General features: G+C 43.0%; 1 protein-coding gene across 12 annotated transcripts in view; it reads right to left on the reverse strand.

Moving 5' to 3' along the window:
- tns1a (tensin 1a) overlaps positions 1-27,091 on the reverse strand; it is an 85,136-nt gene that overhangs the window by 27,953 nt on the left and 30,092 nt on the right. For 8 of the 12 annotated variants that reach the window (XR_007111365.1, XM_047576349.1, XM_047576347.1 and 5 more), the window contains exons 4-17: positions 15,418-15,456; positions 13,278-13,319; positions 8,149-8,198; positions 7,046-7,217; positions 6,910-6,960; positions 6,649-6,771; positions 6,471-6,535; positions 5,917-6,000; positions 3,461-3,573; positions 3,301-3,361; positions 3,102-3,177; positions 2,885-3,014; positions 2,368-2,433; positions 2,098-2,223 (exon numbers count right to left, since the gene is read on the reverse strand). Coding sequence is in view for 11 of the 12 variants with exons in the window: in XM_047576349.1 (XP_047432305.1) it covers positions 2,098-2,223; positions 2,368-2,433; positions 2,885-3,014; positions 3,102-3,177; positions 3,301-3,361; positions 3,461-3,573; positions 5,917-6,000; positions 6,471-6,535; positions 6,649-6,771; positions 6,910-6,960; positions 7,046-7,217; positions 8,149-8,198; positions 13,278-13,319; positions 15,418-15,456 (1,198 nt within the window). In the remaining variant the exon portion in view is untranslated. Of the gene's footprint in view, positions 1-2,097; positions 2,224-2,367; positions 2,434-2,884; positions 3,015-3,101; positions 3,178-3,300; positions 3,574-5,916; positions 6,001-6,470; positions 6,536-6,648; positions 6,772-6,909; positions 6,961-7,045; positions 7,218-8,148; positions 8,199-13,277; positions 13,320-15,417; positions 15,457-24,332; positions 24,423-27,091 lie in introns of those variants that run through there. The other 4 variants (XM_047576341.1, XM_047576342.1, XM_047576350.1 and 1 more) reach the window with 3 other exon arrangements.

Genomic DNA, 27,091 nt, shown 5'->3' on the forward strand with positions numbered 1-27,091 from the left:
TTGACATCGGGCTAGGTATATATCGTTATACCTAGCTGTTAAATTTCTATTATGTTTGCACACAATCTGTCGCGCCAATTTGTCGTTTTAGGGCATGAAGTAAGACTATGTGGTCAGGGGTGGAATTTCGTATATTCTTTGGACGGGACGCTTTTTAAAAAGCAGAATCTCTCACAGCAGTACAGGAACTATACGACCCGGACGGTGGCCCTCTGACTGGTCTGACCTCCGGATCGACAGCTGCCTCCAGACCGCAGGGCTATTAGTGGAGCAACGGAAAGCCGACAAACACAAGGTGCACTGCGTACACACCACACCACTCCCGCAAACCACATAAAAAAAAAAACTAAAAAAAATACAACTGCAAAAGACCACCACGAAACGACATACACGAACGAACGGCATGCCCACGCACTGCTGAAAAACACCAGACACAAACAGCTGCACAAGCACGCACAAGAAAAATGATTCACCCGCCACACTCTCCCAACGAATACCTACTGTTAAAGAAAGCTAAGGACGCCTCTCCTCACGTTCCCCACGAGCGCGTACAGCAGCAGTACGAAACACACTCTAAGCTTCCTAATCCCGCGGACCCTTTTAAGACACCCATCTTTCGTTGAGTCCTCCCAACTGGATTTCCAAGGTCGGCGGACTCCATTAAAAATGGCGTCGGGAAGAGTTAGCCGAGCCCCCAGATGCATTCAGACATCAACGCCTGAGGATGAAACATTGGTTTAACACCCGGACAAATAAACAAGTCTGGATTCTTTCAAATGATACCTGCTGAGTGAGTAATGTGCGCCGAGCGTTAGCATGTAAAAATAGGCCATTCTGTCATGGAGATTATCAGCGTTATTCACTTTGGTGGATGTGGTATGTGTGTCATTTACACCTGATTAACATGCTCTCTCTTTTTACCCAGTGCTGGCTAACCTTTGCAACAACCGTTTCAGTTCATAGTTGCATCTTCTTCTACCAAGCCTTTAATAAATACCGCCACTGCATTCTCATCAACTTCCAAATGATTGTGTCCAAGTGAAAGAGCGAAGGCTGCACTTGGAGGAGACGAACAAACCGCTGAGCGCTGCCAACCCTGCCGGCCATTCAATTAGGATCAAACTTGCAATCCGGGCGATTCCCGCTGACCTTCTTGCGGCACAGCAATTACTGCAACAGGTCTCTGGGGGGAGGGGGGAGGGGGGTTCATAAAAATGAAATGGATCTTTTGCAAAGCTGTAAAAAAAAATAAAAAATGTATATAAAAGCGGATGCAGCGCAGAGCAGAGTGCCAAGTCCTGACTCAACTCGGAGCATATTCTCTTGCTGGTGCGATTTTCTTTGATTAACGGCTGTAATCATGAGTCTCATCATCACTGAGGGGATCCAAGGAACTCTGCGAGACTGTTGGCTATCCTAAGCGGCCACTTAAGATTAAAAAAAACAACAACAACAAAAAAAAAAAACTCAGCATGCTCCAAAAATTTCAATCAACTTCTAGTTCCACGTTTTCCATTAATTATTTGTATACAAGACATATGTATGGACAGACAGAAATGTTGAGAGAAACATGATGTGGTAAATAACCCCTACATTACTTCACTACTAATATTAAGGTATGATGCATATGTTCCGGCAAATAGCCTGGCCCTGAATTTATGAAATTCTATGACATTTTTTTGAGCTCCTGGCTTAGGAGCAAAAGCTAGGAGCAAATGGAAGCAGGTTTGTTGGGAGTTGCTGCCGCTGTTGGTGTTTCAGGTTACAACCCCCCACCAGGGAGGGGGCAGCCAGTAGCACGGCGACTGACGCCCCCCTATTTCTGCAGCTGCTATTTAAAGGCCTAATTGACAGGCTGTCGGAGGAGGAGGAGGAGGAGCGCGGGGGCCCAGAGAGGCTTCACAGGCCGAGGTGAAGAGCAGAAAGACATGGATGTTTTGTTTGGTGAAGCTGATTCATTTACATCAGTGAAATGCAGTGCAATGTTCTGCAAGTATGTATTTGAAACCAAAACACATGCATTTCTTATTCAGGTGATGCATGCTACAGAACTCCATCCAAAACTAAAACGATTATAATCTGATGGCGTGGACGTACCGTGCTCGCCATCCATGGCGTCCTCACAGCGGTGAATGAAATTCTCGTATGAGTCCCAGCGGATCAGGGGGTCCTGGGTGTTGTAGTCCACAGAGACGCTTGGCCCGTTCTCCAGGTGGCCCAGGCCTGTGAAATGTGAGGCATAATGAACAATTATACGGGTTGTCAAATGCATAACGGTGCAAAAAAAATAATAATAAATAAATATATATATATATATATATGTTATGAAAATTACTGTTGAAGAAATACCAGCGTCAAATGAATTACCTTTGATTTTTTCTGGCGCATATGAGAAAACAAACTCCACCTTCCCGTACTCTGGGAACCTGTCATCTGTAGAGAGACACAAAAACACTCAAGTTCAAACAAACACAGCATCTCATATTCAGGAAAATCTGCAAAATTATGAGTTAGTTTGGAGGATTAAATCACAGGAAAATCCATAATGCGGTACAAGTTGACAATGGAAATGCATTAAGAAATTCAGCAGATGAATTTTTACTAATCCTTTAGTATTTCAAGGTGAATGCTGAGCTGCCTTCGCCACCAGAGGACTCTGTTTGCTATGAAACTGTGGAGAACAGCGGGTTCACTGGAAACTATGAATCCAAGTACAGATATAAAGGAACAACTTTATCTTCAAATCAGTGCCTTAGTTGGAAAAAAGATATGGAAATTTGTCTCATATAATTTGGGCTTGAATGGATGCCCGAATGTTGACTCATAAAAACACAAACTCCCATCCAGTATTCTGTAAAAACACGACAACGAAGCGAGTGGTTACCTTTGAAGGTCTCGTCCAGCTCGTTCTTCCCAAAAACCACCCCGAGGTCGTGGATGGCGCAGGTGTGGAACTGCACCCTGAACATCACGTCCCTGGTGGAGTTTCTGTACCTCTTGTGGTAACACTTCAGCTGCATTGAGAGAAATGGTCAGGAAGTGTTTCTGCATTTTAGTATATAATCTAGTTTAAAGCTAGAATGCTATGGCTAAAATCTCACCAAGATGTCCCCCTTCAGAAGCAGTCCAGGTTCGATGGTGATACAGATACTGGTGTTGCTGTCTCCTTGGACATTGCTGCAATTAGAAAGTAAACACAATAATATTTTAAAATTCAATCTCAGTTTACCTCAGGAACAAGTGTTTCTCCCCCTGGATTCAATCACAAAGCACACTGAACTGGAATAAAAGTTTCCATACTATATTCCTGACGTATAGACTGGCTGCATTGCCTGGTAGATCTTCAGGAAAGGACGGCAGCCTGCCAAGGGACGCAAACAGGGAACGTGTTCAAGAAAACAACATCTGACTTCTGACAACCGACTTCTTGTGTGCATTTTAAACGGAGGCAGGTACTCACCTCCTTTGGCTTCAAAGTTGGGTATGCCGTGCATGATGACGTGATGCAGGAACAGAGGCTTGTTGTTGATTTTAATGTGGCCGGACAGGAGGCCGTTGAAGTAGCGCACATACCTTTCAGAGAAAGGAAAGTCAAAGTCAAAACTCCTCACATGTTGAACAAACTGTTTGTCAAGGGTCCTTTTTACCAAATGGCACAACTAGAATAAAGGTCGGAAGACGTCCAAAATCATTAGGAAACATCCCCTAGAAAACATGATTATCTGTACCAAATACAGCTCCAAAATCAGTCAAGAACATCTATTCCTCCTGGATCATCACATCATAGTTATCCCATAGCTATGAAACTCGAATTCTCACTGACTAAAGCTTCATTCTTTGTGGTTCACCTTTACCACCTGTAAGCTGCAACAGCACAGCCAGAACCGAACTCCACTCTTGTTGTAAAACAGCCTTTGTGCGCTACGGGAAATGTCAAAGTGAATTGGTGTGTACAGAGGCCAGTTGGGGGTCTGGTGAGTTAGTGTGGTCTGGTTGTTAATGATGATAATGATGATGTTACCGAACGTGACCTTGACCGTGGGGTTTGCCACATGCAGACTCCCCCTCTTGCTCTGCTGTCAGTGGCCAGATGGTTTAGCCTGTGAAATTCAATTAGACTGAGCTGGGATGCCGCGTTAGCAGTGCTCAGAGGAGTCATACAAGGTTTAAGATAGGGAGGTGCTAAGAGACAGCACTTCAGCTTTTAGGTCTGTTAATTGTTTAAAATGGTCAGTGGTCTGCCAAGTGGTATTCACCTAGCAGCAAAAGGATTTTCAGACTGGTTCCCATTGGCCTCCGCAAAAATACAATTTGGACATATATAAGAGTGGCTTAGGGTTAGGTCCAATCAAAGGTCACCATTTGTTTGCCATCACCTTGTTGTCTATTGTAGAATTTTCTAGGTTACGCAGAGTCTTGCACCAAGACGCCAACGACCTGAGCCGCTACACTGAGCTTCAACCTGCTCTTCAGGAAACCTATGCAATAGTTCATACAACTTTATATATGTCACCAATTCACATGACCATCCAAGGCGCTAGCTCGTGAATGGGAGCAACTTGGGCTTCATTGTCTTGCCAAAAGATGCTTTGGCATGTGGAGTGATCAACCTGCTTCATGGCCATCATTGTTTTGCTCCGCAAATCAAACCTGCACCTGAATCTGTCCTAGTGCCAACCTTCTTAGCGAGCATGCCACCATGTCTCAACAAACATGATAATCATTTACTGCCAACAAAATGCCACTCATTACACTTTTAATTCAACCTTTTGCAAGCTTTCGTGGCCGCAGCGGACTGAGCTCATTGCCTACTCTTGATGTTAATGTCACACATTCCAGACCATAATACTGGGAGACTCCAGGGGCAGAGATAATTATATCCGAAGCAGGAAATAGCAGTGGGGCAGAGGGTAAGCCTATAGACCTGTTAGAGAATGGCTGGCTTCCTAATTCACTGGCTGAAATGAAGTGGTGTTAAGTCCCCTGATGTTTCCTGTGTTCCTGAGTTTACTCCCTGTAACCTTTTAGCTGCTCATCCTTTCTCAGAGGTTTGGATCAAGACTCCTCTCTCCTCAGGTGACGACGGGAGACTGTAAGGGGTCAGACCGTTAAGCAGTTGACTGTCTAATAATGCATAGTGAGGTAATAATACGGTAGATTTATGGCTTACAGGGCGATGTCTGAGAGGACAGTCCTAGAGTGAATTGCATTCAGAATAATAAATCTCTTAAATACCTTTTAAACCATTCTCGATTGGATTCACCAGCCCTGGTGTTTGCTGTGTTGCTGTATATTCACGCAAAGGACATTATCTCAAAACACTCGCTGCAAAAACGAAAGGAATGAAGAGCCAACAAGCCCTGCAGCGTCCCTAGAGACAGCAGTGGAATCCCTCAGAAGGACAAGATAGATCGCTTCACTCTGCGCCGTGACATTTACTCACAATTATCCCAATTAAAACTGAATTGGTGATAAAGACATGGGAAAAAAAGAGGTCATTTCCTCAGAACGTTTCTAAAAATGAACAGGGGGGGAGATGCAGTTGGGCCACACACGCCTTTCACATGTCAAAGGAGAATGCATGGGGTGTTGTGGCTCACAGTGTTCTTTGGTTCTGGAAAAATATATTTGCAGAAGTCAGTGGCAAAAGCAATGATTGAAGCAAATCAGTTTAAGAGACAGATTTAAAATAAAACTAAAGTTTGTAGTAAAATTCTGCTTTTTGTGCCTTTTTCTTTTGTTCTGGAAGAGAAAGGTGAGATGTGGCTAGGTGGTGGCCATATTGGTTTTGGTTTTCTTCAACTTCCTTAACTTGGGAAATTATGACTACCGTACATACACCTAATACTGAGATTCAATTATAAAGCAATACACCACTCGCGTAAGTAAGAAACAGGAAGTGAAGTAATAACGAACCTTCTCTGTGAAGGCTGACCCACGGGAAGTGCCTTGTCCTCATAGAAGCGCCTCATTGCAAATCTGTCCAATGCCTGATCGGCGCTGCGTGACACAAAAGTATACAGTTATTTTTTCAATATCAGAGAGCAGTTTAAAGATTGCTTGATATCATCAACAACTGCCTTCGTGTTGTAAAGATTTCTCCCATGTCTGAGATTTAGAAATACCGGCTGTAAAACCTCCTGGATCTTTCCCATCTATCAACATCTGGTTACATTAAAGAACAATGACATTTCCAGAGCATTTTCTTCTCTCACAGCCAGAAAAATAAGCTGGCCAGGGCCGAGTGTTTAGCTACAGTAATCACATCAGTGTTTAATTTTCAAGGTTGCTCAAGTCCCAGACTTTGAAGCTTTACAACTTGTAATGGATTGTTACCCCTGTCCTTAGAAAACCTTGTGCAGAGCAGATTTGAAGGATTAAAGAATTCATATCGCCCTTTTTCAACACTGGCACTGCTGATCTGTCTCTCCACTGAATTTCATTGTTGGAAATGCAAAAATGTTTGATACCTTGCGGATATGTTGCTATAGTGCATGTATGCAGCCACCACCACCCCCGTTCGACCTCGGTTTCCCTGTTTAACAAAAGCAAAACGGTGTATTTGATCAGAGATAATTTGTTCTTTAGCATAAAGATGAAAAACTACAACATTTGACTTCGATATTTAACTGTTTGCCAATCCTTTACCTTGTTGTGTAGTACCACCACGTTGCGAGGGTCTCCATTGAGCCACGTGTCGATGGCTTTGCACATGCTGCAGATCTTGTCCAACGCCGGTGCATGGTGATCTGGCCAGCCGAACTCCAGAACCTGAAGACGATTAGTCAGACCGAAAGGAGGTTTGATTTCGTGCAGTGGCGGTTTCGTTCCCCTCAAGCGTAAGGTCATGTAACGGATATGCCTTCTAGTTCCCAAAAATAATAATGAGACAACCGGCTGAGGTGTTACCTTGTGGTTCAACTTTGTTAAGTCATTCTTCTGCTCGCTCAGGTTGAGTATCTGAAATCACAAAGACAGCTAATATAAATATCCGAAGGCACGAATGGGTTGAAAAGTTCCAGATTCGGCTGCAAGTCGTTCTTACCAGATAGTGTTCACCGTGTTTGGACCGCAGCATCGTTGCCACCTCCGTCAGGTTGGCAATGTAGCTGCGCTCCTCGGCACCGGCGGGGAAGGAGACAGAGATGATCCTCTCCGTGATGTAGACGAGGTCCACCTCATAGCTCTCCTCCATGGCCGGGACCACACTCTGACTCCTGGAAAGGCAGAGGTGGGCAGATGGCTTCGTCTAATGCTTTTCCCAGACATTTTTCAACCACATCTACGCCGTTCTCCTCGAACATGATGCTGATTGCAAAGGAAAGGGTGTGGGATACTTGAAAAAACATAGAACCACTGGGAATGTATTTTCCCTCCAATTTTCATGGTTTTGGCATTTCATTCAATAAAAAAAGAGCGGCCTCTCTCAAATCAGACCAGAGATTTATTCAGTTATTAATTGACACCTGTCCAAATGAATGGCGTCATCTCAACGCAGAAATGTCTTGGAGTATCTGATCTTTGGTCAGTCTTGGTAAAAGCAACTAAAACCAATCCAATCCACGAATTGACCATTCTGCAACCTCTCAAGAGGTCTACTGAAGTAGCATTAGAAATTTAGATCCAATAGTCCCCATCTGCAGAACGACCCTTGCTTAAACATAAAACAGTTGCCCAATTATTAACTCATAATCATCAGTTTGGTTTACTCCAATGTTTAATCCAAGTTTTTGTGATTATCATCTCTGCAAGAACCGCAAGAAAAGCTTCTGTGAGAACATTTCTGGAACACACCGATTTCTCTCAGGGACTAACGGTAAAGTTCATCGCAAACATCCACTCAATCAAACGTTAACTCCTGCAGCTCACGCTTATATTTCTTGGAGAGGAAAAGATTTACAACCGCTCCCTGACTGTTGACACGACCCTTGCTGATATTACGCAACCAATATCGCTGGCCAAGCGGCAATCGGGTTTGTTGGCCGGTGGTCGTACAGTAAAGCTCTGCATGAGTGCGGAATGAGCATTCCTAGAAAAATCCCAGCAATCAAAAAGAAAAACTTACTTTATTCCATGAAAAATCATCATTTATTCCATATGTGCTTTTTCTAATGAAATGGCCATCTGTGCGGGACAATGACGTCTTACCGAGACTGCTTTCGCCTTATCTCCACACTCTTGCAGGACCTCGTAGATCCCTGGTGGACACACAAACACGCACAAATCATTCATATGCAAGTGATAAAGTTATTGAATTACAATTACAGTCTTGGCATGCCCTGTCAGGAGGAAAGTCAGGTCACAGAAGCAAAACTGCAGACAAAAAGGTGGAACGATAAGAGAAAAACAAGTTGAGACGGAGGAAATGTAGAAGGAGAAACAGAGCCAGTAAGAAGAAGAGGAAAGAAAAATAGCGTGTTCCAGGGAAAAACCCTCCTGACACAGCTTAATTATCCTGTTCTGTATCTAGTTATTTACAGGGGGACGAGTGAAAGTCAAGTTGGTTCACTGTGACAACACTGCAGAGGGAAAGGGTTTCTAAATACTGTCGAGGAATTTCTGCATTATAGATGCTTTAGTTGGCGCTTCTTCTAACTGTTTCTCTCGGCCTAAGGGGAGAGCTTGTCTGTATGAGTCAGCCGCCGTCAGAGTTGAAGCCATCCAGAATGACAGCGGAATTCATCCCCATCCTCTGCGGCGGTTTTTACTTTCTCGCCACAATAAAGAGAGAGCGTTCGTCTTTACCGGTCAAGCGGTGAAACAGCGATGTTGGCAAGAAGGGGCTCCACAGCGCAAGGTTAAACACACACCCAAGATGGAGCTAATCCCCCCCCCCCCCCCCCCCCCCACAGAGCCAAAGTGGGAAGCATAATTCTCAGTGATCTGACAGGAACCAGATGCTACGCGCACCACAGAGGATGGTGTTTGCAAAATGAAACAGCCTGTTCGCATGAGGCGTTCAGGGGGTGTTACGCTGGTATATTTCACATCACGGCCATGATCTGTTGGCTTGTAGCAGCAAAGTCAACTAGCTTGTAAAGTGCAATTTTTTCATGAGTACAGCTAGCCCAATTCCATGGGAGTTGGGGAAATTCAACTAAAAGTGAATTGTGTCTAATTGTCCGGATGAGGTGCAAGCACAAAAGCATAGCCACTTAAATCATTCCATTTGTGAACATCCATGAACATGTACACAAATCAGTGTTGCACTGGCTCAACCCCACATATATGTTGCTACTGCTGCAATGCGTTTATGTTTTGACATTTCCATAAAATGTGTGTCCAATACGAAAAACGTACAATAATCATGTTATGTGGGAGTTGCTTACCTTGGTGAACAGGTACCCAGCACTCCATCTCCAAGAGTAACGCAGATGGGCAAAGTACCTTCGAATAGAGCTGCCCAGAGGCATGGCTACCAACAGAATCCCCTCTCTAACACTAGGTGCCAAGATAAAACTAAACTGACTCCCAAAAATCTAGATCCGATCTCATTGTTTTTAAATGTCAGAGCATCCTCCAGGCAATCAAAGCGAAATCCTCTAGTCTCATCCGCATGATAGAAGAAGACAGTCCATGCTGTGTGTGCCAAACCTGATCAGCTATTATGTAATACATCATGATGCATCTTCCCTTTCTTATTTCCTTCCCAACTGCCTTCTCCCCACTTTCTCCTGCTCTCTCTCGTCCTCTCCTTCCCGCCCACTATGTGTTCTCTGGAACTACTCCTCCCTCTCTGTCATTATCTCTCATTATTTCTGACTCTTCCACCCTCCTGCTACTCTTGTCTCCTTTTTTTTTCCCCACGTGCTTGTACCATTCATGTATGAATGTGTACAGTGCGTATCGTCTGCTACACGTGTTTGACCTTAATTACCCTTAAGGTTCTGGTCTGGTTGCAGAACAGAGACATTGTCAACATTATTTTTGATATACAGTGTCTGGACCTTTCATGCATGTATCCACTCCACCCTTCCCTGAGCCAAAAACTGATTACAAAATCCCCATACTGCACTTGGATGACCCTCAATAGGCCCCACACTGACTCAATTATGGTCAGAATGGGGCATTTCAACTCAAAACCACCGTAGATGAATCCTGAATGGACTAACCAAATAAACATTCCATATTGTACACACACATACATGGACGCATACATGGGAAAGCCCATATGATGGTGATTCCTGGATTGAAGTACGAAAGCAGAAAGTGGACGCTAGGATAACTCAATAAGAAAAGGAATGATTTTCTTTGAAATGGGGCCACAATGTATACGTTTTAGCCAGCAAGCGCAACACAATTGCTGTGAAACATGTAATAAAAGTAACCCGATATGATGGGATATCACAAGGAATGCTTTGATAAGAGGTAAAAGACCACAACAGAGGTTTCTTCTGGATCACAACCTCATGTGACCATACGGCTAATGTTTGAAGAGGCTCAAACACTGATATGTCACTGTCGAATTGTTTGTGACAACTTTCTTTAATTAAGGTAAAATAGCAAAGCCCAAAAAAGCATAGTCAACACAAGTAGTAACCTCTGTCGTAGTATTTTTAGTGCTAAACGGTGTCTTTTATTCCCTCCATAATCTGTTTCACTCTCTGCCAAACCACAACATGAGTTAAATCCGAATGTGTGTGTTATTGATAGAGGGACATCAAAGAACTGTTCAACATATAAAACTTTTTTTTACACATTTAATCCTCATAAAGTGGCCTTGAGAATTTCGCAGCTAGTGTAATTGGGCTTGAAAAGCGGTTGTTAGCCACGATTCACAGGTGTTGAAATGGCAAGCTAATTTCCCAATGACAAAAAGTCACCAAAACATCCATAAAGCATCTCAAAGCTCTCCAGCAAAATCTATTTTTATGATCACAGCTGTGCCAAAACCTTCGAATACTTGTGACTAAACTGGTTGTAGACAGCAAAGTTAGCTTTTTAGCTTTGTTGCACCGACTTGTGTTTTCTGGTTTTCTAGCTGACTGCTAACAAATCCAAGGAGCTAACTAAAGTACGCTAGCGACAAAGCGTAGCGGTGCATTGTGGGAGCATTTGAAACATACCCATTGATATACAGATAGCCATTTTCTAGCTAGATAGCAAACGTTTGAACAAAATAAATGAATAAGACAAACAATGAATTGATGGAGTGATGTTAAATGAGTGTTGAATACTCATTTAACATCACTCCATCAATTCATTGTTTGTCAGTAACAACAAAAACTTTTGAGTGTGACTTCAAAAACATTAAAGCTGGTTTAATGTATCTCCTAGCTGGTTTAATTGTGTTCAGCAAGCTATAGTTAGATTAAATCCTACAAACTTTAAATGACTTTAAATTCATTTTTATGCTCTTAATTCTACAAAGGAACAACAATTGTTACATTATATGTGACTGTTTTTAGCTAGCACAGTTAGCTGTTTAGCTTTGTTGTTTGTTTGTTTGTTTTCTTAGGTTAGCTGCTGGCTAAAGTAACCTAATGGCAAGCTGATGCGACTTCTGGAAATACAGAATGGGAAATCAGTGAGGTACTTTAACTTGGCTGCACAAGCTACCTAGCATCGCACCTTTCAGAAGTGACCAGTATCAGTTGGAATCATTCGGCCTCTGTTTATCAGACTCTGTCTACTGTAGGAATGTGCAGAATGTGAATTAATCTTCCTACAAGCTCGTGTACACAGGCCGATCTGTGTTTATAATCTGACTCTGAGTCACTGCTTGACTTCTGCTGCCGATGTAAACATTCAGGCAACGCTCGACGCCAACACCAACTCATCACTGTGACTCATAAGAAAACACCGACGCAAGGCATCACTGCGGCTTTAATCTTTTGAATAAATGTTGTCGCTGGTTTCATGAATAGGAAAAATAACAGAGCCACCTTTAATCTGTGAAAAAACTGTAATGGACAAATTTTGCCTTTTTTGACGGCTCAGATAAACTGTTTGCTTCTGACATCGGCAGCGGTTCTCTGGAATCTCGCCTGCTTGGATACCCAACGCAACCTTCATGGTTTAGCAATGTCAAGCAAAACATCTCGAGCCAGGCTTTGGCATCGATTTCTGGCACAGGCGAGACACAATTTGCAGCGACCTGGCAGCAACAGATGCCACTACTGCTTCTCCAGTTTTGTAAGGTATGCACCAAATACGTCTTCACGCTGGCACAGAGGGGTTGAAAATCCTTTAGCTCAGGGTATATGAAGGTAGGTGGGCTAGTACAACCCAAATTTCCAACAATGCAGACAAAATCCCACATAAAAGACAATTAGATTTACCTAATAACTAAATAGTGTATTTTATTTAGACTTTCATGCAACAGATCTTTTGGATCACATTGTGATTGGTCACAGCATGAAAACCTGAGGAATACATAACATGAAGTCAAGCACACATAATTTGCGAACCTCTGCCTTTTGTATTATGACCAACATGTGCCTAAAATTTCAAAATATTTTTTTTTTTAAATGTGTTCACGTGTCAAATTCAATAAACAGACTTGCAGATGACACTGAGCATGTGTAAACTGCATGCTCTGATTGGTTACGCATTGCTGCCACCTTCTGCTGCACACAAAAAAAGTCACTTTTTGCACACTTTGCTAGAGTTCACTGCTTCTGTACAGTTAACTTGTTCCCAATCTTAAACAAGTAATGTGTGTCAGTATTGCATCTTGTGGGGGGTTCCTCAGCAAACAATGCAACAAAGCTGCAACAACAGCGCAGCTAATTTACCATTATCTGTGACACAAAGCTATTAATGGCAAAGGATAATTGGAGGATGATGTTGTTCTTGGGATCTGTAAAAGTATGTGAACGCCCAATATTACACCCATGTGTGGTTATTGGACACCTCGTTCCAAAACTATGGCCATTTATTTCCTTAAAATAGTCTCCATAGACTAGTCCAGTAGTCTGGGTTTGGCCAACGATGAAGGGTGGGAAGGTTGCAGAGGTGTTAGTTGTTCATGCAGGTGAATTTCTTCCACACCAAACTGAGAAAACCATCTCATTATAGACCTCAGTTATTAGGTTAAAACAGAAAACTGCACCAACAGAAATCCATTATTCTCTAAAATACTGCTAAAACTTGGTCAACATCATGAGAAACGTCAAGAAAGTGCACAAAAGTATGTAAACGGAAGCATACTTTTTGCCCCCTTGTGTACTTGACTGTTATTCCAGCACCTTGTTGCAATAACAATAGCAGCATTTATGAATGAACAGCGTTTTAAAGCATGTCTTCCTGGCATTAGCAGAAGAGGTGTTACTTACCGGAGTATCTACATGCTTTAATGGCAGCTGAGGAGTGGGAGGCTGGAGAGAGAAGCGAGACAGCGGGTTAGACATTGTTTCTTTCACAGTGAGGAAGAAACAACATGGTGAGAAAAAAAAGAATGAGAGAGAGGTGGCGGGGCTGTTCCTTTGCGGACACAATCACTTTCTGCAAGGTCATGGGATGAAAACTTAGTTTCTCGTCTCTTTAATTCTGCGTGTGTTGCCGAAAGACGCAAAGATGGAGACATGGAGCAAAAGAAGGTAACGTGGACGGAGTCAGAGTTTGACAGTGATCCATGTGTTGAGGAAAATCTCTCAGCTGAGTTAAGTGCAGCGTCTTAGGCTGATGTGGGCTCTGTAAACAAATGTGGGGAATGTTTAACAAGCTGCAGTGGAGATTTAAAAAGGCCGCAGCCCAAAGTAAATAAGTGAAAAGCAGTTAGTGTAGCTAGGAAAGTCCCTAATTTGGTCATATCTCTTTAAAATATAACCTCTTCACAGACTAAAAAAGAAAAGAAATCAGGAGATGGATCAAACGGCTATTACTATGGGTTTTTCTAACAAGGCGACGTTTGCTGAGAGTGCATTCTTTATGGAAGAGAATAAAAACTCCAATTTTCAAGCTCGTTAAAAACAAAATGACTCCAGCGTTTGGTATCGCAGCGCATAAATCACATTTTCAACTTAGAGGCAGGAAAAACCAAGAAGGAGAGGGATTAATCACTTTGACTGTAGCAGTATCTATCCACTTCCATGGAGGTTAGCATTCAAGAAATGTTTTAAAAGTCAAATCAGGGATGTAACCCACCAGGTTTTAGTGATAGGAGGTGCGGCTCTTTACTAAGATCCGTCTCTTTTGGCTCGGCTCCCTTAAAAGAGCCGACTCTTATGGCTCCCAAAGGGATCTTCATTTAGTCTCACCCTCAGCCTTCTATTTTATCCTAATTTATTTTTTAAACACAGTGGTATAGTCCTAGTCTGTCCTCGCAAGTGATGGGGTGACAATCGGGAGCTTCAACTCTCCCCGACGTGAACTGGGTCTTTTCGTTCGGTACAAAGAATCGGCTCTCAGAGTCGGCTCGTTCATGAACGACACATCCCTACCAGTATTAATAAGGTCTGGATGCTTTTTGTGTAAAATCTGGGATAAAAAAAAAACAAAAAAACAAACACAAAACCCCCCCCAGCTGTGACGATTAAGAGCATGTCCATGTTATGATGCAAAACTGTCCTCAAAGAAGTGGAACTTAAGAGAGAAATATGTGGTGTGGATGGTGAGCTTGGAAAACAAAAACAACAAAAAAAAGATGTCACGTGTTAATGACGTATGTAGACATGTGTGAGCATCATTTCTGCTGCCAGAGATGAAAAGTCAAGTCAGCTTATGACTGAGCATTCAGAACATTTCTTAGACCCCGGCTCATGTGGCAGCATCAGGAGCGCATTTTGTTTTGTATTTTTGCAGTTGCAATGCACTATTGGAGTTATGAGTGATCCTAGGTTCCTGCAGACCCCAGGCAAAGATGTACCTGATCCTAATCTGATATAGGGCACATTAAACTAGGGCTCTAGTCTTGAAGGGACTTCAAAGTTTTAATCGACTCGTGGTTGTAGCTATCTGGAGTCCCAGTATTGGTTTTATTAGAAAAAAGCAATGAAGACAAACAAGAAGTACTGGAGAGAAATATTTCCTAAACCCTTGACTATGGCTAGGGCTAGGATTAGGGTTAGGGCTAGGGCTAGGGCTAGGGCTAGGATGTCACCCCAATCCACAGTCACTCTTCGCTTGCCGAGCACTCACAAAGCCATGGTTTTTGTTTATAATCTCAAATAAATGGCATAATCTGGCATGATCTCCACTGCCCTCGTCTCTACCAGCATCGCCATCGAGTCCTCATCACCTCTACACCAGAAAACAGGACACAGTCTGACATTGTTTCAATTGTTCGGACAGGAATTTCACTGGCAAGGCAGGAAGCGCTTATGGTTATAGCCTCTGACCTTTAAACTCAACTGACTTGCACAGTTTCAGGAATTATGAATGGGGGTTTCAGAGGTCAACCTGTTCTTCAAATGTGGATTTCTTGATATTGTTTGTGCATAAAGTGACGCACACATGAAACATGAGAGTACTCACCGGCTCATTGTTGGTAGCTGTTTGACATGATGTGGTGACCTGTAAGAGAAGAAACAGAGAAACCATGAAGGACGAAAAACATTGAGATCGGCTGGAAAAAATAAAATGACAGAGGAGAATCTCAACAAAATGACCGAGAGGCATAAGCTTGGAGCGTCTTCTGCTCTTTGAAGTACTCTAGGGCTGGTTTTAAAACACTACTGTGAGGACAGCATTTATTTGAGTACAAGCTGGGAGGGTGGGACATCTGAATGTTTCCTCCTGAATGCCTAAATACCCTCAACAGTACAAAAATAACCCCTGCCTCAAAATAAGCCTTTTTTGTGTGGGAAACATCCATTCGAGGAAAAATCACATTCTACTTCATGGAGATAAGGCGCTTCCCGTAAAAGTCAAAGAATTACAGTACAAGGTTTATATTATATTGTAACTTAACTATTTATTTTAAGGAATGTATTTGCTGATCATTCACTGGCAGTGTTGGGAGTTTCCGTAATATATTGCGTTTAGGCAGTAACGGATTAATATAACGCGTTACAAACTATATTTTGGTCATATTATTACAGTTACTGAGTCCGGTAATGCGTTACAATCCGAGCTGTCGCACAGGCAGAGGTTTGGAAAAAATAACACAGGCGCAACAGCCTTAAATAAAGAGGAGGAGAAGAAGAAGACGGTTTTAAATGAACAGAAGAAGAATGTGCTCAAATCAGCATTACAGCACGGCTGACTCATCACTAAAAATATTGCTCTGCCAAGTCTGTGGCAACATTGTATCCATCTCCATGGCAACACTGTAACGGTCACAGCCAGAGCAGGAAACGGCTGAAAAATACGCTACAAATGGATCGGTTTGTTGTTAACAGCATCTTTGTTATAACTTGGGCAATAAAAGTAAGCATCTTTTGCTTATTTATGCATTATTGATTTAGTTCGGTAAAGTCCGAGACAACGTCAGCTCAGAGTTCACTCATCTGGGACTAGAAAATCATTTCTGTTGCTAGGTCGTTACTAAGGTTCGGATTATTTGCTGTAGTGGTGAACTCGGTTCCATGTGATCCATGTAACCATAACATCTACTGCTAAAAGTAGTACAGGTAACCTGAAGAAACACCTGGAGTTAGAGGCTAAACGACCTCTTGCTATCAAACAGACGGAAGATGACGGCGCAAGCAAATCTAAACAACGACAGTTGTATTTCTCTGGACCAGAGGTGAAGATGTTTGACCCGGGAAAAGTGAGAAGGCTGGTGGCTGAGTGTGTCGTGGAGGATACACTGCCTCTTTCTACAGTTGAGTCGCCGACGTTTCAAAAGCTTGTCAGCAAAATCCCTATTCGATCTAGTGACAAGGTAAAAACAAATCTCTGATTTCAAAGATAGTTCATTTAAGATGAAACACTACAGGTGGTGTTAGAGGTGATTCAATGATTAAAAATTGTTTTAATTTGTTAAGTCAGTTGTGTTTGCAGAGGGATTTTCATGGTTGTTATTGTCGCATCATCTCAGAATACTTTAAGACTGTGGGTGATAATGAACAAAGCGCCAACTAAGAAAAAATATGGATAGAAAGAAAAAAAAAAGTTATGAGTCACTAGAGATTGGTGTCTCAGTGTCTGAAGAAAAATAATTAATGGAAGACAACATTTAAAACTGTGCAATGTAAACTGCAGTTCATATACTTGTAGTAGATTAAAAGAATACAAGTGAGAATATTAAAAGGACAATTCACCATGACAAAATATTGCGCACTTTCATTTTGTAATGCCTTGTTGTAAATATTTATTTTGGTGAAAGTAACTAAAAAGTAACAAGTAACTTACTACTCTACACAGAAGGTAATATTGTAAAGAAACTTATTACTTTCAAATGCAAGTAACTTGTAATATGGAATATATTACATTTTGGAAGTAACTTGCCCAACACTGCTCACTGGTACTGTCCTGATTTGCTCTGCAACTCTACATGCTCTCAGATTAGACAACAAACAGACCCCATTTACAACTGCTACTAAAATATTAAAATGTACTGCAGTCAGTGTAAAACCAAATCTCCATTGGTCGGCTACTTTAACTTAACCCTAATCCCAACACGACCCCTATGTCCATATTTAGAGTATCCGAGTGTGGGGACTGCAGGCTGCGTCCATTTTGGGCTTCATTTTCGAGTTTCAGAATCCAATGGGTGACGTCACATAATATTTTTGTATTACTTTGTCTATAGTATATATAGTCAATGGGTAAAACACAAAGCGTTAATCTAAAAGCAGATGTGTTCTCAATGCCATGAAACAACAAGATCAGAAATTGCACAAGACTGCTAGCCAGCATGGAGACAGAGAGCAAGGCAACAAGTGAGGTAGGGAGTGAGGAGAATACAGAAAAGCTAAGGACAGCAACAACAAAACTTTATTTTGTTTGTCGTTTGGACCCATGCAAACTACAAATCGGATCTCAATTGACTTTCAGTGTGGGCCGAGTGTAAACGCAATCAGCTTCATATCTAGTTACAACCTAGACACAAGGTGCATTTTAAGGTGTGATATGAGGTAGGAATGTAATCATTTCAGGGTCAGACTGAACAATCATTTTTATTAGACTTAGATCAGATTTGACCCGGAATACTTCATAATAAATTGTAAAAACACGATTTAAATTAGTGGTGGCACTTCAATTTGCAAGATTTTCATTGGGATGCATTGGTTTTGCGGGTTGCTTTAGCACTTCAGCTTTTCATTCTCATTCTCATCAGGGTCACAGGGGGGCTGGAGCCAGTCTGTCGCAGGGCTAACACAGACAGACAGACAATCATGCACACTCATGGCCAATTTAGAATCACCAATTAACCCAACGAGCATGCCTTTGGGCAGGTGCAGTACCCGGAGAGAACCAGTCTCAGTTTATGCACAAAATCTAAGAAAAAGGTAAATATTTCTTGTGACTTTTCAGTTAGGGGCAGCACAGCGGCTCAGTGGTTAGCACTGATGCCTCCTAGCGAGAAGGTTGGGCCTTTCCGGGTGGAGTTTGCATGTTCTGCCTGTGTATTCGGGAACTCTGGTTTCCTCCGAACTCCAAAGACATGCTCGTTAGGCTAGTTGATGACCCCAAATTGACCCCAGGTCAGAGTGTGAATTGTTGTTTGTCCACGTGTTAGCCCTGCGATATTGATTGGTGGCCTGTCCAGGATGACAGCTGGGATAGGTTCCAGCAACCCCCGCGACCCTAGTGAGGATAAGGGGTAGTAGAAGATGACTTGAGACTTTTCCCTTAATTTCACTGACTTTCCAGGTGTGTTGCTACATGTGTCGCTTTAACATTGTTGTGTTGGTTTTGTGTGTTTAGGCAGTTATGTTTATTGAAGTTTAAGTTGTGGGATTGCCATTGTTTTAAATGACACCACTTGACACCCCGCTCCCAAACTGTGCTGATGTCACATATATCCAAAACCAAATATTTTATGCAAGGAATCTTTCTCCTGTTGCGTGCCTGATAAAATGGGCTTCCAAGCACTTTCGGCATGATGTCAGCAAACTGCTCATGTATACTAGCATAAACGACAACCAGCAACCAGCCTATTCATAATTCCTCTCTGTTTGGAAATGCTAATTTACCTGTATCAGAAGTTAACCATTTTAGCTCTGTTTACCTTCTGAAACTGCATTTTTCTCCAGTAAACCAATGCTAAACCAATGGGTCTAGGTTGCACCCTATGCTAGCTGTTGCCAGACTTCCTAAGCAACAGTATCACTTGTATTCTAATTATACTATCACCTCAAATTTAGAGCCGTGTTGATTTCCTGATGTAGCATCTTTAAATAGTTTGCTGATAGTATCCGTGGCAGGCGGCTCCTAATGGTCTGGAATACACTGTGCCCCATCACGATTCATAAACAGGCCCTGTCTGGCCAGCTCCATGACTGCCGTCTGATTGTGTTTACTCTCCAGATAAACACGCACGTGGGATTGATGCATACGTATGCTAAATAAGCGCGTCCCAACGTGCTGATGTTTACGTGCGGCCGCACTATCAGCAGGCAACAGGCGCGGGAAGGGAAGGAAGCCACTGTAATTAGTCTGCCGTGGGAAAACAAAGGGCTCATTGACTTTGTAATGCTATCGCCAAGCGTATCGGAACACGGTAGCTGGATAACGACGAGGTGGAACAGATCCCCCACCCAGTGCATGCTGATATACAAGTGCAGGCATCGGTCAACAATTCAGCAGTGATGGGATTATGTGTCTCTCTTTTTTTTTTATACGAATTGCTACGCCGTATTCCAGGCACCTTGCTGTGCACCTTCTTGAGAATCCAAAATTAAGGCAATACGTATCTTAATTAAGCACAAGCACCAGGATGCTAGCTGATATTTACAGCTTTAATATAATCAGCTTGAGCCCCAATACTCTCTAGACGGGAAATTAGATTAAAAATGTAGATGATTCTCTGCTTCTAATAAGGGTCATACATCAATTTAAGATGACACTAAATGAAGGATTAAAGTTATCTGAGGTTAAATTAGCAAGAGGTTTCTAGAGAATAATGAGAGAGAAGTTCCCAGTGTTCCAGTCAGCAGCCCATGCTTGCTCTTTACCGTCCCTACGATACCTGGGGCCGCCGCCGACATTCATATATCAGCGTTGGCAGTCCCAGCGGCCCCCGGGGCCTTGTTACAACAGCATCTGCTTTTATTTACAGCTGACAGGAGATGCTGTTCTGTGCGCCATACTGTAGCAAACACCTGTGAAACCACTCTCTCAAGTATTGATCTGGAGTTCAGAAGGGAAGGGACTCTTACTTAAAAGTTGCACCCAGAAATTATCTTTCAAGCAGTGCAACGCTCCAAGTTAAAATCCTCACCATCCAACCAACCGAGAGAGCTTCAAGCATCTCATCCATATATGGTTGGTGCAGCTGGACTAACGCGGGCCTCGCATTGTTTTTTACCAGCTCAGATGGATAAAAGTCCAGGAATCTCTGCTCCGCCATGCTGCCAGACTAACACCTGAACTCCATCTGTCAGTACGCGCAGTTCCTTCGGCACCATCTCAAAACCTGTAAAATCATCCAGCTCAGCTATTTATTTATCTTTTTCACGTTTGTCTGATCATTTTCCAGTCTCTATCTGTGCATCTCTACTTTGGCATTATCTAGCACGATGATAAAATTCCTTCCAAGCAAAGATCTGAAACGGTGATTCATGCTGATTCGTGCTATCTTGGATTTGCCGTCCCCAAAAGTCCAATTTTGTTCGTTTGGTAACCTGAAGTGGTCCCAAAATGATTTGTGTTCTATGTGGAATCATGACAAAATCAAGCTGCAAAGCCCGTTCATTGACCTCTGCATAAGTCTAAGCAATTGCTGTGAAGTGACCGGCAGACCGCAAAGAAAACTCTCAATGACGAGACAGCTGGTTTAGTAGGGAGCTTATAATCTCAAATCACGAGGGGCGGATGGGAAGCCACTGAACTAGAACAAGGAGTTAACCGAGCTCCCAGGGGGGCCCCTCTGCAATCTCAACCCAGCAGAGAGGCCTCATTAGGGGGCGTACGAGTTATGGTGAGCTGTTGTTGTTGAAGGTTAAATCCCTCAGGTGAGGCTTCCCAACTCTTTCTTGACGATCTTCCTCCTAAAAGTGCGTGCAGATCAGCGAAAACAGTTTGGAAATGGTTGCTCAAATACTGGAGGGTGCTGAATATCAAAGCTTAACTCTGAAGTCTGGTCCACTGAGTCGGATCGCTGCATAATGAGCAAGAACGTAGCGGGATAGCAATGAATTTTTAATTTTTTTTTTTCTATTCACAAGCTTCAAACTAGATAGCAGAAGGAGTCTCTGATAAGGAGGACGACTAGCCTGCTCTTTAACTGTGCAAAGATCACTCTGATCTTAGTTCATATGCCTTACCCTAACTGATGGGAGAAAGCATGCGTTTGCCACTGTGCATAAATCATCCCATTGGCTCCAGTAAATAAGCCTGCCATTGGTCCGACCGCACTCAAAATTCCTCAAGCACTCCTCCTGCCCACACAAGAGCCACTGCCGCACTGATGGCAGCCTGCCTGAGAAAGTAAATTCTTCACTTTCCAAACGGGGGCCAAATAAGGACCGAAGCTCAAAGAGCCCCTTTGGAGGGATTTAAACATCGCCTGGGTTTCTGTTTTACTTGGAGAGCTAATAAATCCACCGATTGCTATGACGGCGGAGACTGTGCTCCTTCCCCGATTTGACATTTCTGACATAATGTCGAGCGTGTAACGCGCCATGTTCGACTGGGTGGTAGTGTGTGGTTGGCAGCATCGAATCCAATGGTTAAATCATATCTGCGTTTAAAAGGAACTTGAATAATGGTGTTGCCAAGAAAACATTTCACCACAATAATAAAAAACAACTATAATTTCTAAAAGAGTCATTGCATCAAACTCATGATTTAGAAATCCTGGAATCCAATCAGTAAACATGTTGACGGATATCCAAATTTAGGTTGAGCTATGTTGATTCAGAAGAAAACCTGATGGAAAATACACCAAATCTAAATAGTTGTATTTGTGATGTAAAACACACTATCCACCAGCTGTTTCCACTGCCGTCCATCAACGTCCAAAACAGGGTCCTCCCACAACTTCAAAACTGCCCGGATGGTTGAGCAAGTGTTGAACAATCTATGACTTTTTGTCCCCAACACTGTCTCCAAGTGACAAGTTATCACTCTTTTTATGACGGAGTTGCTGCCCAAATCATGCGGACAATGCAAGTTTGGGATATACTTTTTCACAAGAGAACAAAATGACTACCACATGGCTAGCGCGCCATAAATAAGCAGAAAAAAAAAAAGAATCGTCCGACAAGCATGAGTGTTTGCTTCTGGCCTAAACGGTTCAGACAAAGCTAACCACAACATGCAGGGGGGGTTTACAATGAGATTCAGTCCGGCAGATTTCAGTCTAATTTCAAACGATTTGGATTTCGTGTCCAACGAAGGACATTAGTTCACCTCGAAAACCAACTTGAAGAAGGCCAAGGACCATGGATCACTAAAGGGAAGGCAGCTATTCGATCACGGCCGAGCCACAGCGAGCGGTGAGCGGGCTATGGCTTGGCCGCCCCGCCAAGTTCGAGCCGAGCTACAGCCGACGAAATACCCCATTAAAACAAGGAAATTATGAGTATCAGATGTGCAGTTGCGGCTCGCATTGGACACAGGTTGAAAACCTTCCAAATAAAGCCCGCCTCGAAGTTTTACGCAAGAGGGGGGGGCATGGAACCCGCATATCACGAAAGTTAGGTCATTTAGTAATAGGCTTACTAATGGAAGACGCTTGGCACAGATTTAAAACCAAAAAGCTCACCTGAGTTTTGAGATGTTGTGGGGGAAATTGCAATAAACACATCAAAAGAAACCAGATTTCTTCTTCTAAAAGGAAAACCCAGCATGTTTTCATTTACTGGATGGAGCTAATGGTCGGGGCCGTTCCGGACAGCGTCGGCCTATCAGTTCCTGCTTAATTAGCGGGATGCTTTTTCCCGCTCATTTGACCACTAATGGCACAGCAAGGCGAGAATAAACAAAAATCAACGGGGCCAAAATCAACGGTATACATGCGGGGGGAAAAGCGCAATGAAAAAAAATACAGGCTTACTGGAGGATAAGAATTCCACTTCAGCTGCAATTGCGAAAACCTCAGTTTATGCTTCTGTCTGTAGTTTTCTTAAAGCAGCTCGTTTTGTGTGACACTTCCTTCTAATCTAAACACGCTTATTGACAGAAATAAGTCAGTGGGCAGGCCGAGTCTCTACGAGCCCAGCCTCTCATGCGGTTGCATGTTTACATGCCATCCTTCCTGGGCACTTGTGCTTTTATAACACTTAAAACAAAAAGACTCTAGAGCTGACACAGCTGTAGTTTTCACATTTTTTGTACCAGCAATTCATGTCTGTGCGCTCTTCCCGAGAAATCTACACCAGCAAGATCTTCAAAATAAACATCTGCGCAAATATGCGAGAGGAATTCCTATTTGGCAGCCGGAGGTGCTTTGTGCTTTTTTTTTTCTTTCTTCCGAGGTTGCCACTTTTCCGACCTGTCAAAAGATGAGCCGTCCTCGGGGAGACTGGGTATGCCATTAAAGCATGGGGAAGAAATGGTGCAAGACGGATAGATCTAGAGGGAAAGCAGCATCGCAATCGGAGAACATCTTTGTATGAAGCCAGAGAGAGACGGATACGGTTAGGTTTCTGGATAAAAAATAATAATAATGCAAAAAAGGCGACATGCCAGGGCTTCAGGTTCAATGTTACGTAATGTCTTTGAATACATTTTTTTTTTACAAAGAGCAATTTTGCCGCTGCTATAAAACCACATTCCAATCTGTTGTTTTGGCTCTTTTTAGTGGGAGACGGGGGCGTAAAATCCCGGTGACCTCTTGACCACTCATGTTTAACTGCCATCCTCGTGTTGGCTCAAGGTCAGAGGTGAATGATTGCCCCCCATTAGTCTACTGCCAACCTGCTCTGCTATTTTTTTTTGCCCCCCAAAGGCAGATGCAGGTTTACGCCGAGAGGGAAAACACGTGTTTGCCTGCTGCGCTGACCAGTTGCTCTCTATCCGACTCCGCAGCCACAAATCACCGCTCGTCGGGTCATGAAAAGCTCCCTGAGCCGCGAACCCTGTCCCGTTAGCATGGGGAACGGCTTTCCCACGAGTGCATCCAAAAAAACGAGCAGCCTGAAATTGCCAACAAACAAAAAAAAGAAACCCCTTTCTTGTGGCTTGTTTGATTTTAAAAAGCCTCAAGCTCGTTTTGACTTTTTCATTGAAATTTAGAAACCTCCCTCATTTAACATGTGAGCAACACAAACTAAAATAAAAAAAGGAACACATTGCAAATAAAAAAAAACCCTTTAAATGTGAGAATCTGCTCTTACCTGCACGCCGGTGCCACTTTTTCTCACGCTCTCGCTTCTCTCCCCCTCTGCCTTGTTTCTACCTCTGCATTCTCCCTGCCTTCAGACATCCCCCCCCCCTCCTCTCCTCCACCCCCCTCTAGGAGAGAAAGAGGGCAAGAGAGGGAGTACCAAATACAGACAGTTTCCTCCTCCTCCGCCCCCTCTCTTGCTTCAAAACAACAGCAGTAATCCCGAACGCGTGCCAGAGAGCTACCGAATTCTGTGTATATATGTGCGCATGTGGATGTCTGTGCAGCTTCTGGACCGGACCAGGATACTCTCTTTTTATACCGCTGGCTCCGGTCCCTCCTGTCAACTGCCAAGAAATTTTTGAAACACACTATATAAGGCCAAGAAAGTGGCTTGGGGCTCCTTATGATTCCGGTACCCAAAACGAGAGAGAGCAAAAGCCGTCCGGGGGCAGACGGTAACTGTATCCCTCTGTATCCCTCCCTCTGCTAACCCAGCTCTGTCTGTCTATGCTTCTCTCTCTCTGTTTTCCCTCCTCCCTCCTTTCCCTCGTAGCTGTTGACACATGCTTGACAGAGAGACGGCGATGAAGAATATCTTTTCTGTTCTTGTTTCGACACTGCACGAAAGCCATGTTTTGCTATGGCCTCTCTGGCTCCTCGTTGTTTTGGGGGTCTCAGCATAACCCTAACCTAACCCTAACCCTAACCCTAACCCTAAAGTATTTTGAACCCTTATCTAACATGTGAGCTTGTGTAATTCATGATCAAAACAAAAGATGCAGATTTCTTATCTCTTTCTCAAAAGAAACCTTCACAGACACAAAAATGAATGCATTCGGGCTCAATTAGACACCAAAGAGGTCAAACGTTTATCTTACAACCCTAAGAACAAACTGATTGTTGTTGATGCTTCAGTTTTATACACACATACATAACTTTTTAAATAAATCTATCTTCCAGAGCAAAAATCTGCAGTCAACACCCCCAGGATTTTTTCTAGATTATTTGTAGGAAAATGTTTGCCCACGTCCCCCTGGGTTTCGAGCTCCCGGGGTGAACTTAGCTCTTGACCTCCAGACGAGACTCCTGCTAAATTGGGCCATCAGTCATCTGCTAGCACCCGGTTATTAGTCCGTCCCCGTACCATTTGTCTGCCAACGCTATCTCCCAACTACCGCGCGGCATCTTGCGCCGCCGAAGGGTGTTGCCATGGAGATGCGCCGTGACGGCACTTTGATGTGACGTGTTTGCGCCGGGGAAACAGACTCGCTTCTGTGAGTGGGCTGCCGAGGAATGAGGAGGCTTGGCTCAGGCGTCTCGTCATTTTTCTCTCCCTCTCCTGTTCTACCTTTTTCACTTTTCATGCTTGGATGGTTACTCTCTTTTCCGTGCCAACATTCTTGAACTCTCCTCATCCTTGCTCCTTTTGTATGTCTTACTGTGTTTTTGGTCCGAGTTAAAAAACCTTAGAAGGAAAAATCTTGGACAATACCTCTGAAAGGCAAAATTTGAAAAAAAAAAAAAAAAAAAAATGTATTTTAAGTATTTCTTTAAGCAGGACAAAGGCCTTTAGGGCCATATCTGAAGCCCTTATTAAAGCTTCCAAGCCAATAAGTGGGCAACCCTGTGGCGTAAGGGTGAGATGCCGACCATGAACAATAACCCATACCTGGCAGGAACCAATGGTGTGTCTCTATTTGTTATCTTTTGCGGTCCAATAAAGACATATAATGTTTCAAATAACAATGGCTACCTTAAGACCAAACCAACGACAATTAGCATGTACGGCAACTGTGGACATTTGCTGATACTTTGTCAAGCTGTTTGTTGGAAACAAGTTAGCTAGAAAGCTGTCTAATTTGCTTTCTAGCTAATTTGTTCGTTAGCGAGCAAACTAATTTGTTAGCTAGAAAGCTACCGGCTTTGTTAGCTCGAAAGTTTGCTAATTTGTGCTGTCCAGCTGTAAATTGAAACTACCAGATCAGGACACTGATGTTATAACTTCATTCAAACTTTTTCATGTATGCAAAGAAAGTTGTAAGTTGACAACGTTTCACCAAAAAAAACGACCATCAGAGTGCTTGTTTCTGCATGTTCTGTGTTTCCTTTGAAAAGGGAGGAAGGAGAATTGTGGGTGGAGAGAGGGACTTGAAAATTCAAGAAAGGATTTCACTGGACACTAAATTTATACACAACTGCAGGATGAGTCAGCGACATTTTAAAATGATTCAAAACTCTAAAATGCAATCAAGAATATCTACAAAATGATTAATTTAGCGTTTGTTTGCACTAGATACGACTGTAAAGTTGATTTATAGTGCAAGGCACACACATTTTGCCTTTTGTCTATCATTTTCATTGTTTTCACATGGAGCCTTAAGCCTAACATCCCACTTTTTTCATCTTTCCACCCGACAGTCTAAATTCGAACTCGTACATGCCATGTTACATAAATAGTCTGAAGTTTTACAGTACGTGATAAAACAGGGCTCCAACTGTTCGTTTTGTAGCATTAAAGAGCTTCTGGGTTGCATTTTATGGAGCATGTCATTTGCCGGAGGTCTAATTAAAGGCCTCTCCCAGTTTTCACACATCCCCACATGTTAGGATGTGGATTAAAATGTTAGGATGCTGGGATTAAAGACCTCAAAAACTTTGACCTGGAAATTCTGCACGGGTGAGGCCCTGGCTTAGCTTAAGTCAGGCTTAGCTGAAAAAGGAATGTGCATGAATGTGTTTGGAGACAAAACGATGTGCACTAAAATC

Source organism: Mugil cephalus, chromosome 23, assembly GCF_022458985.1.
Source record: "Mugil cephalus isolate CIBA_MC_2020 chromosome 23, CIBA_Mcephalus_1.1, whole genome shotgun sequence".
In the NCBI taxonomy this organism is placed as follows: Eukaryota; Metazoa; Chordata; class Actinopteri; order Mugiliformes; family Mugilidae; genus Mugil; species Mugil cephalus.